Genomic DNA, 12300 nt, shown 5'->3' with positions numbered 1-12300 from the left:
GTGAAGAGTATTACTGGCTGGATGGAAATGCCCAGCAGTTTCAGAGAAACAACATCCCTCTGTACCACGAGGCTAACTGTTTCATTACATTACATGTCACTTGTTAGACGCTTTTATCCAAAGCGACTTACATACTCAATACTGTGGACAATCCCCACAGGAGCAATTTGGGGTGAAGTGTCTTGCCCAGGGACACAACGACATGCTGACTGCAGTGGGGTTTGAACCTGTGCTCCCCTGATCCGAACACCAACACACTAGTCCACTGCGCCACATGCCTCATTTACGTTTCATGGTAATACTATCTCCTCCAGCCTGCAGTGATGCAGAGCCCGTGTTTGCCTTACACCCAGAGCAACAGTGATTTGTTGCATGAAACAGCAGGATGTTTCTATCCTACTGTTGAGAACAACATGCTGGAGTGGCAGAACGAGGCAGAAGCCTACAAACTATTGTGTCAAGAGACACATACAAACATGATGAAGGACGCTCTGGAGATGGAAAGGCAAAGCCTGACCAGCGAGAGAGAGGCCTTTCAGAGAGAGTGTGCTCAAATGACTGAGAAAAGAAATGCCTTGCAGTTGGAGAAAAAGCACAAAAAAGTATTTGAGAAAGAAATGGCCATGACCAGAGAGGCCATCATTAAAGAAAAGTCAGACATCCAAACCATGAGAGTCGCTTTCCAGACAGAGAAGAAGAAAGAGAAGAATTCAACAATATCTCAGGGAGCAACGCATGAAAAGAAAGGCCTTTCAAGCTGAGAATGATGCTATGGCTGATGATAGAAGGTCCTTCCAGATCGAAAAGGAAGACATATCAATGATGAGGAAGGCCTACATTCAGGACAAGACAGGCATCCAAAGAACAAGAGATGCTATGCAGTTGGAGAAAGAGAACATTGCAAATGAAAGAAAAGCCTTCAAGAAAGAGCTTGAGGAAAAGTGCGTTTAACGCTGAAAAGGACGCCATGTCTGAGCTGAGAAGGGCTTTTGAGATGGAAAAGGAGGAAATGGAAAAGACAAAAAATGCCTACATTCAAAAGAAGGCAGACGACAAAAAGGCCAGCACAAGAAGTCCTGTCAACATGTCAGATCAATCCTTCTTCTGCTTCATCTCCGTTTGGGCCTGCAAGAACGAACAGGGCGACTGCACGTGCTCCCAGAAAGATGCACGAAGCAACCAACTGATATTCAGAAGGACACTAAAATGTTGTGCTTGTAACTGTGTATGCATTTTTTTCCGACTGTATGTGTATACTTAAAATTAAATTCTGCTCTGTGTTTTCTGCAATGAAGGTGTAACAACATTTTCTGAGTCTTGAAAAAAATCTAAGAAGTATGTTCCAGGAACCTAGAGGGAAACTGCAGCGAAAACCTATTAGAAATTATTTAAATAGTGTCAGTGGAAAATAACCAATCTCTCAAAATGGCATAATTTATAATTAATTGTCGGCTGCAAAGTCAAACTCGAAGAATTGCACACATTTATTTTATAGATAATAAATCGAGGTTCACACTCAGATCAGCAACATTGCAAAGAAACATGCAGTCACCCTTTGGAAAGCTAATACATCCTTGGCATTTAGATTTGTGTCTAGGGAGGAATTCATGCTGCCTGCATTGACTTCAACCATACACACATTGACACACACACACACACACACACACACACACACACACACACACACACACACACACACACACACACACACACACACACACACACACACACACACACACACACACACACACACACACACACACACACACACACACACACACACACACACACACACACACACACACACACACAGAGAGCTTGTCTGTGTATTTTATGATAAGCCAGCAGTACGAAGCCCAGAAAGGAAACAAGCTTTGACTCCTAGCTCCACTCCCGCCTTTCCCAAGAGACACAGCAGTGTAAGTTATAGCCCCCAGGGACTGTTGGGAAATAGGAAGTTTGGAAAACCGATCAGATTGTGTTCAGTGTATGCAGTGTGGCTAATGGAGTGAAACACCTGTCGGTTCACAATGTAAGATACTTGGCCTGGTTCTTCCTTTAAATACATCTTCTTCTTTCACTCGTGTCACCTTAAAAAAATGTAAGAAGCAGTGTCGTAACACTCTCTTTTATGTCTATGAGTATGTATCTCAATACATGTATATTTCATATTGTTTCTAACTGTCACTACCAGAAAAATGTTGCATAATAAATATGGGAAGCAGGCTTTTAAGGTTGGCAGTATGTTGATGTATGTATGATGTATGTATGAGGAGATGCAGGTTTTTAAGAGAGAAACCAACCATCAAGACAAAGTGCCTAGTCATGATCCAAAGTTATCTCATTGAGAGTATAAATCAATCTACTAAGATTGAAAATGGAAACTGAGGTAAACGGTAGTATATTGTCACTGCACACATTAATGTAACCAAATGCCACCAAAATAAACTAGCAGAAACATTAATTTGACCATAAAATAAAGAAAAATAACATAATACAAAATATATGAAATGTCAAAAAGCAGAGGGGGTCCATTTATCTGAGACAAATAGGCTTATTAAGTGCTTCAAATAAAGAGCTATGGGTAAGACCCCAAGGAATTCAGCGCAGGGTGCACATAAAGGTCATCTTTAACCTTCTCATACATAAACACCCTGATGTCATACAAATATAAAACATCTTTATGCACACACATACACACTGCATGTGACCTTTGGAGCCCCTTTTCATTAAACTCAGCAAGTGGGAGGGTGGGAGGAGAAAGAAGGAGATCTAATTTGAGGACATGAGAGGAAACAAGGAAGTTGAGAGGAGACCATTATGTGTGTGTAATTGGTCTGAAGAGGAATTGCCAACATGCACACCACAGGTGGCCACAAGCTCTGTCTAAATAGCTAACCTTATAAAAGTCATTAAGGCCTCTGAGACATGCCATGTCAGAGTGTGTGTGCATATGTGTGTAAATGTGTCTGCATATATACAGTATATAGATATAGAAAGGTGTGTGTGCCGCTCTGGGTGTATCTTTGTTAACCATATGTAATAGAGATTATCGGTGAGCGACACATCTTTCTAGGCACACATTCAATGATTAATTTAACAAACATTCTCACAGTCCATTCACAATGCCAGAGACATTGTCTAGGGGCCAGAATAGAAAATTAATTTCCAATATGACTGGTTCACAAAGCAGATTTACCTATGTGGTGACAGAAAATAAACCAGTGCCTGATCAAATGTCTACACTGTTCCCCTATAAAACTGATCTAATTAAATGAGCAATAGTTTTTCCTGGCAAATGTATATTGGCAGACGTATTACAGTCCCTGATGGTTTTTCTTTGTTAAGTATAACCAACTATAATCCCAACTAAAATCAGGACTTTCTTAAAGCTGTATTTGTTTTATTTCAAGGGCCAAATATCTCAATCAAATTGTGGGAGTGTCACTACAAGCAACCGCTGAACTCACTTACCTTCTTCTGCAGGACATTAACCTTCCTCTCCTTGACATCGAGCATGTCCTTCATGTCTCTGATCTCTCCTGTCAGCGTGCTCTTTTCATCGTTCAGGTCCTGCAGCTGCTTTGTCTTCTTGGTCAGTAGCTGCTCCTTCTCCTCGAGACGCACACGCAGAGCATCTACCTAGAAAAGACCAAGAATAAAAGTCAAGAATAGATAAGCAGATTTCAAACAGACAAACCAAAAGGTAGTTTGACCTACATCATACAATCATCACAAGTTAGCTGCTGTACAACACAAACAAGGTAGACACAAAGTCAGACAACCATAGAATGAAGGGGAAATACTGTAGGAGTGACAGTGAGTAATATAGCTCAAGATTCTTACTGTTTAGCCTGTTACACGACTCAAAATGCTTTCACTGTATTTTTTACTCCCAGTTCTCAGTCAGGTGGCCCACACTGTATGTTATCATTCACTAAGGAATTGAAATGTCGCAACCTATTTACTCGTTCGTCAACTTTGACCTACTGTCCATTAAATGAACCATTGTTGACAAATACAGTGTGTGTGAGAAAGAAGGAGGCTGGAGCCTATCCCATCATTTGTTATTGAGAGCTGCTTGATTTGGCCAGTGCTGCCATAGATCAGAGTGCTCATACACTTCCCAAAAACACATTCAAAATCCTCCGTATTTGGCTGTGTGCAAAGAAGTGAGTGAAATCTGAACTTACACCAAAACGTTTTACAGGACATCCATCAGTGTTCCGCACCACAGCAGACACACACACACACACACACACACACACACACACACACACACACACACACACACACACACACACACTGAACAGACTATGTGCTCCCACCTGATTACATTTCATCACCTTTTGCCATGGCACAATGAGGAGACCCTTTTGAACTTTATTTTAAGGTGCATGTGTTTTACATGAGACGCACGCATACTTTTAATAATCAATGAAGATGGGCTTGTTAACTGTTGTTTTTAAAAAGTCTGTGAAAACACTTAAAGCACATTGTACTCTCCAGCTCATCTCAACTGTTTCACAAGGCACCTGACATTCATAAAATGAGAGAGCAGTGGTGGAAAGAAACTAAATACATTTACAAAATGGTGTGTTCACTATACAGAAATGTCTAACTCTGATACCTTGAACAATAGCAGTATTTCATATTAAATCACAAGAGCACCTTCCAGCACGACTAAAGTTGATTGATTCATATTTGTTTAATAAAGATTCACCTTGTGCACCTTAATTCGTTTTTTTTTTATGAAAGGTATGCAATATTTACATTGCAGTATTGTCATTTAAGTGAATGCCACTCGTTGGAGTATTTTAGAAACTAAAGAGTGCCAAACCACAGTAGAAAAAACAATAATGTGCCACTCATAACTACAAAAATGGAAAATAACAACAGATACACACACAATTCAATTGAGAGTCACCACTGTATTGAGCAAGAGTTAGTTCCTTCCTGTGTGTTTGTGTGTTTGTGCTTGTGTAAAATGAGAGAGCCGTTGCATGGTCTCAGACAAACAGAGGGCTCCTCTCAAGCAGTAGCATTAGAAGCAGGCCAGGACCCCCAGGTGTAAGATGCTGAAGTATTTATCTCATATTGCTCCCCTGGCAGACAACCAGAGTCTAATACTGAGCCCTGCTCTGTCTTCCCCACTCCACACTGGCGCGCACAGACACACACACATTTACACATCCACACACACTATAATGGTGCTACTAATCCTTTATACGCACAGTTCGTTTGCACATGCACATCCTTCTGTGCTGCCCCCATGTGCAAGTGTGTGTGTGTGTGTGTGTGTGTGTGTGTGTGTGTGTGTGTGTGTGTGTGTGTGTGTGTGTGTGTGTGTGTCTGTGTCTGTGTCTGTGTCTGTGTGTGTGTGTGTGTGTGTGTGTGTGTGTGTGTGTGTGTGTGTGTGTGTGTGTGTGTGTGTGTGTGTGTGTGTGTGTGTGTGTGTGTCACTGTGAGTATGAGACAGAATAATGGAGAAAGAGAAACCCCCTCCTCTCAAACCCCACCTGGCAAGGAGCAATTTAGCAAGAATGTAGCAGAGAGGCCTAACAGGAAATCCCTGCTGTCTCACCTGCACTGGCCCACTAAGCTGTGATAGTACGGTACAGACGCCCTGCTAATACCCTCTTAAAGCACTCACCGCTGCCAGGCACAGTACACGAAAAACAAGGAGGGCGATGGACAGACGAGGAGGGAGGGATGAAAGGATGGAGGGGAGTTAGGGTGAAGGTAAGGGGAGAAATAAATGAAAGAGTGGAGGGAGATGAGTCGAATTATTAAGAGCACATTAACACCAATGACATGCTGCTCCTCCACCGGCGAAAGCTACTACCCCATCAGCAGGTCTGTTATAGGATCTATGGCTTCATCAGCTGGCACACATGCTGAGATGATAGACAGCTAACAAGTCGGGGTGATTAACCTCTCGCTTCTCCTTCAATTTCCTCTCTAATTTTCATTCCTTCTAGTCTCGTTCTTCACAATGTTGTCTTCTAGCGTCTCTCTTTCAACACTCCAGCCCTGCTCCGAACTCTCCAGGAGGTTTCCTATTGCCATTTAAAAGCTGCAGGTCCTGTGGCGAGACAAAGTGATGTGTTGGTGTGAGAAATTCCCTCAAGTCGTCAAGCCAGGTTGTCTTTGGGACAGAACCACATTTCCCAGCTAGGACTTTGTAAGTTTGAGAGCAATAACACACAAAGCAGAACTCCTACCTCTTAAGTTCAACTGGGGTACTCATTCTGCTTATGCGATTGTACACTGGGGATTGTATACTGTTTTGTTATCATTTGTATCATATATTACACAGCTTTTTTTAACTTTAGTTTATGAGAGAAAGAGTAGAAAAGTGAAAGATGAGGGAAAGAAGTAGAGCGGCCCACTGCTGTCTACTCTGACCCAGCTCTAATCCAAAAGGGACATTAGAGGTGCATTGAGGCGTTCCTCAGAAAATATTAATTAAAAACACATCTTTATCAACACATCTTCCCCCCAGAACCCTACTAAAACTTTCCAGCCCCTCACTCAGCACCACATCATTTGAAAAAGGACCCTGATATGTTTTCAAGATCCTGTGGTTGCATAGCCATAAATCCTTTGCAAAACGTGAGATTTCTTTAAATTAACGCTTATTAGCTAATCACGACTTGGAAAGTATTTATTCAAGAGATTTCTACCTGCATTTAAACATACGTACAGCCATGTACACAAATGCATAAAGACACATTCATTGTCCTGGACGTCCTGTCTCATGCTAACAATGATAGTCGAATGTGGATTCTGGACACTGGTTAGCAAAGTAAAACAGAGGCTTAAAGAAAACAGCTTCTCTGTTTGTCCTCACCTCCCTTTTTCCTGCCTCTCATTTCATCATAAAAGTTTTTCTGGCAGGAGAATCCGCAAAGGTATCAGGGACAGCGTCGGCTCTGGGCTGCAATTAACAACACAGGGACTATATGAGTACACTACCGTCCAAAACGGTAAAACCAGAGACGATGGGGAGACCAGAGCAGAGGCCAGGGGACGCACAAACACTTGCATATTTACAAACTGACAGTTGCACTCTCTCACAACCCACTTGGGTGACCAGAAAAACATTTCCAATATGATCTCTTATCTCTTTCTCTAGCAATAAGAATAAGTATGAATGTCACTTCAGCTGACAACACCACCATAAAAGTTGTTAAATCCCAGGAGTGGTCTCATGGTGTATTATGGGATGTCTGAACTCGGGTTAAGTCGGGCTGCTGCGGTGCGCTACGCACAGCTGTGTGAGCTATTCACTTCTCTGGCTCTGATGTTCAGCGAGCCTGTGTAAATACAGCACAGGGCAGCCATTAGACATAATTTATTTAAAGGGCATGCTGTGAAATTAATCATCTACATTTATGAAATAATGTTCGACTCATTTATGTTTGTCTAAGCATTAATGTGGCCAAATTGTATTGCTTAAAGAAGTATGGCTATCTAATTTCAAGATGACGCTAGACCACCAGAATGTCTCCCATAATTATTCAAATATCTCTTTTTATTGAAAATTATACATCAAAGTGAAAGCAACACACTCTCATATGATGAATAAGTAAGAGAATGAATGCCGACTTCTGGGTTCAAACAGCTAGTTGGTGTTAGTTTTTATTTCACTCTGGCTTATTTCTTCTTTGTCAAAGATTGGTGGAAGGTGAATAAAAAATGGCCAATCAAGTCTATGATTACATGTGTTTACAGTATTAACAGATGGTGTAAAAGCACCTGACTGTGGGGTCCCATATGCCCAGATGTGAGACGAAGCAGTGTTAAATAATCCATAGTTTCCATGTGAGGCAATAGAAACTTCCAATAGATGTCAAGAGGTCATTGTTGAAAGTTGTGAGGTTAAACAGCGGAAGAACAAAGAGGGTTTCTTTCATATGAGCGCACATATTTATGTTGGCATATACTGTATGTGTGTGCACAGATTCACGAGGAAGTTGCAATGTCAAACTGAACATTTAGGTACTTCACAGAGCCACTGTGAACAAGGGCTGAGCTTCTCCAATACCCGGCGCTGATTCACGGTTCTCATATTTTCATACATACACACATATAAGACATTGACTGTAAATACAAGCCAATTCAAATACACACACAAAATACTTCCTCTCCACCTGAGCTGAGACATGACGACACCGGAGCTGAGCTTTACGGAAATGAGGGACATTTTCTATCCCATCTCTTAGGCTGGGTGTCATTTGAGGTGGGTCATCAAAGCTAGGGTTAAGGCAATAGTCTGAGAATTGTCTAATAGTCGGAAAACCTTAGGATAATAGGCGGATGTAAGCTGCCTCACAGCAGGGGCTGCGGGGTGGACTTTGGGGCAGTTTTATTGTACGCTCCAACATCTGTGGATCAAACCATGGCAACACAGCTGTCTGCCCACAGGCTACAGAGGAAACATGGGAAAGCGCAGATGTACAAAGAAAGACAAGGACAGACACGCACACGGAGAACTCCCAGGATCCACTGACAAAAGGATCTTTGTCAACAGAATGAATGTTTTTTACCAGAGAATGAAAGTCAAACATTTCATGCTTTTGTGATCAGACCAGAGGATGGATATATGACACAAAAAATGTAGGGGGACTCACCCATCACACTAACCCTAACCCTCACTGCTCACATCTGCCTAATTCTCTCTTTTACCCTCCATCCATCATTAACTCCTCCAGCATAGAGGGACACAACACACACACGTACATACTGTACAGCATAACGGAAGAGAAGCTGCGGGCGTTCCCCCTCATTAACACTTCTTCCTTCTTTGATTATTTTTCCTGATCATTTCCATCACCGCATGCCAGTTTCTACATCCTGTTTCCAGGGAATCCATTTCCTGTCAAACCACACTGAACAGTCACTGGCAAACATTTGCATACAGTAAGGACATGAAATCAGTTTGATTTATGTTTGGATTCTTTTTTGTCAATCTGCTCCTCTGTCAAACACACCCTCATGATCTTTAAAGCAGAAAGCACAGGGAGAGTAACTTCAAAAAATTAAAATACTTAAAAAAATTGAGAACCAACATGTTTTTATGTTTTCAATTGCAACCAATGTAGCTTATTTCTGAGGTTGTTAAGTCATAAGTGAAGTATCTCTAAGACAACTGAAAAAACGTGCATCTTCTGATAAAAGGGTTAGCGTTAGGGAGCCACTAAAAGTAGCTTGAGGCTCAGAATCAGAATACCTTTATTCGTCCCACAGAGGGCAAATGTACTCGTAAGGGAGTAGTAATATTGATTCAGTAATTTTGTTCTCTCTATGCTGCCAATCAACAATGCTTCAGCACATTGTTATGAGGGTTTGAATATCAACCCAACTGTGTAGAGATAATAGTCAATTTATACATACCCTATAGGTCACTCCCAAATACCTTTAAAGCCTAAAGGTAGGACTTAAACCTCATAGTCATTGATTCATTTCATATCAAAATGTTGGATTAGAGCCAAAAACATGTCATAGTCCCCCATAAAGGAAAGGACAGGAAGGTTTCGGCTTTTTCTGATTCAAGCATTCTATTGAGAAACCTACTATTAGCAAAGATTGAACTGTAGGTGGTAACTGTAACTGTATTATTGTAGCACTGCACATTTGTGTATCTGCATGTGTGTGTGTCTATATGTGTGTAGGAAATTAGAGGTTAAGTGGTCTGAGCAAGGCAGGGTGACCCTGAGGAGAGAGAAGGTCAGAACAAAAAGAAAGGAGAGTATTGTCTTTGGCTGTCTCTATCAGCACCTCACTGCCTACTGGTTAACCAGCCGCTGACTGACAGAGGACCAAGCAAAGCCCTAATTACTCTCTGCGTTTATGTGTGTTTTTGTTTAGTTTCAGAATGTGCAAAAATAGAAGACCTTCATGTGGGATAAACCATCCAACAAATTAAATGTACCTTAAAAGTACCCTAACTTAAAGCATCATTTAGACTTGTATGCACGAGAACAAATGGGCGGGTTTTGTGCACATATGCATAATGTGCCATGTGCAAAGACCTGTTGTTTGTTGGCTCATGTGCACATATTTACCTTGTTCCCTGTGTAAACCATTATATATCTCATCCCCGTTCTGACCTCTATAACTCCACTTTATAGCTTTTCCACATGGCCGCTGAATAACTATCGGGGGCTTTATCTTGGACGGCACCATGTTTGTTCTGGGGGGCCCAGCGCTTTGCTACTCGCACTCTATCCCAAACCGCACCACCCCAGGAACCCAAGAGCATGCTGTTGGGTCTGAGAGTGGAGACCACGGTCAGTCAGGTCCAGATGAGGTCATTTTGTAACTGGTCCTTAGGATTTGAATGTGAAGTTTTGAATTACTGATCAGCCTAAAACAGGAACTGCTTTCCATTTGCTTATGCCAACCAACTGACTGTTGTTTTCATTGGGTTCATCAAGTTCTCACTTAATAATAATGTGTACATACACTTTTCCTTGCAGTTATGCCAATAGATGAGGGATGAACATGGATATAGAAGAAGGAGAAGTAGGTGAGAGAATGTGGGGGGCCAGATGGAGACAGATACTATGAGGGAAGAGAAAATAAGAATGGAGGGAGCAAAAGGGAATGAGGCAGATAGAAAGACGGAGAGCGACAACACAGCAGGGGGAGCGAACAGGGCGGAGTGAAACCAGGTTGAGACCACATCTTTTCTCCGCCTCACTACCAAGATGAATCATTAATCAGCCAAGAGAACAAGGAAAGATCAACAAAAATAGTCCAACAGGGACCACAGCATACTGTACTATCGCATCACTCACTGACAAAAGCCCACAGCCTCATACATCCATCAAGCAACTCGATTCTCTCACTTCTTGCTTCCTCTTTTCGTTTCAAATATCCTTGATTCTTTCCCTTTCCTGCTCCAGATTTATTCGCTATTCATCACTGTCGTTATGGTTGATGTAAGCAAGTCATTTTTGAGTCATTTATATCTTCTTCAAGTCATTAAACCTCTACCTCAATATCAAAACTCAGTGGAGGTCTTCTGGCAAACACATTGCAAAACGCCTGTGATGAAAGAGAACCCCAAGATATTTGAGGTCACATCTGAGAAAGTTAAACTGAAATACCACAGACTGCTCTCTGTAAACACCGACATGTTGCCACATCGCAAAGTGAACATTAAAGGCATGATGCTCCAACACTTTTGTTGGCTCTCTGTGAGGAACAAAGTATCAAATGATATGTTTCTGTGTTATTAATGTGTCGGAATTAGACTTTGATTTAAGCACCTTGAACCCACGTCAGGTCTGGTTTTCCCCTGTGTGGGTAAGGGGCCACCTGCTAAACAAATGCCTCGAGTAATGAACGCGTAAATCAAGGCATATCAACCTTAAGAAAATGAAATCTTTACTAATATCTGCCAAAGACGCTAAATACAAGATGATTTGTTTCATCAATAAATGTAAAGTAATAATTCATATGAATAGAAATAACAGGTCCCATAACACAATGCCAATAAATTATTTTAGCTGCTAAGAAATGTATGTCAGTATTTCCAAATGAAACTCTGCAATTCCTTTTAACAAGTCAGCCACAACATAAAAAGCCTATTTTTTTTTACTGAAAGTATGGAAAAGGATCAATAACAGATATAGTAGCAGGAGGAACTGAAACGAAGCTCAAACAACCATCCTTACAGCAGCTTTCAAGTTACCAAATACATGTGTTACTGAAAACAAATGTTCCTTAGTGATCACAAAGTGGAGGAGCTAATGGGGATGGACTTGCGAAAACAGAAGCTCTAAAATAATAAACACACTCAAAAGAAAACAATTCTTCATTGCTATAATGACAATAACCATGTTGTGCATTCATTATCATGAATAATCAGTGAGCAAGATTATGGTCTCAAAATGAATAGGGTGTGTCCTTTAGACAAAGAGATGGCAACTTTACGCGTTTTTTTTCGGATTTTATTGCGTCAGTGGCCAAGTGAGGGTTTCATCCTCCAATTCTATCTATCTAAGTGTGGATATGGCCAAGTGTGGAAACTGCTGTATCAACTAAACAGAGCCCCCATCTCAAAATCATATTTGGCCTCATTTAGTTTAACGTTTATATTGACAAGTATATCCTCAAAGTCAAAGCTGTTGTGCGTAGACGGCTCTGCTAAGATTGTTCCCTAGTTTAGTTTTCATGTTATGTGTTTAGATAGGTTCCTGTTTTATTTTGATAGTCTTGTCTACCCTCATGTGTCTAAAGTATGTTTCCTGCCTTGTCTGTTTTCCCGCTGTTGTGATTGTCTAAATT

The 12300-nt window shown here is 41.3% G+C and overlaps 1 protein-coding gene across 2 annotated transcripts in view; it reads right to left on the bottom strand.

Moving 5' to 3' along the window:
* LOC117493981 (ELKS/Rab6-interacting/CAST family member 1-like) overlaps positions 1 to 12300 on the bottom strand; it is a 143544-nt gene that overhangs the window by 108375 nt on the left and 22869 nt on the right. For both annotated transcript variants that reach the window (XM_034144578.1, XM_034144579.1), the window contains exon 6: positions 3475 to 3642. In XM_034144578.1, the coding sequence (XP_034000469.1) occupies positions 3475 to 3642 (168 nt within the window). The remainder of the gene's footprint in view (positions 1 to 3474; positions 3643 to 12300) is intronic.

Source organism: Trematomus bernacchii, unplaced genomic scaffold, assembly GCF_902827165.1.
Source record: "Trematomus bernacchii unplaced genomic scaffold, fTreBer1.1, whole genome shotgun sequence".
In the NCBI taxonomy this organism is placed as follows: domain Eukaryota; kingdom Metazoa; phylum Chordata; class Actinopteri; order Perciformes; family Nototheniidae; genus Trematomus; species Trematomus bernacchii.
The sequence above is the reverse complement of the archived record's forward strand: the minus strand, read 5'-3'. Positions and strand labels throughout refer to the sequence as shown.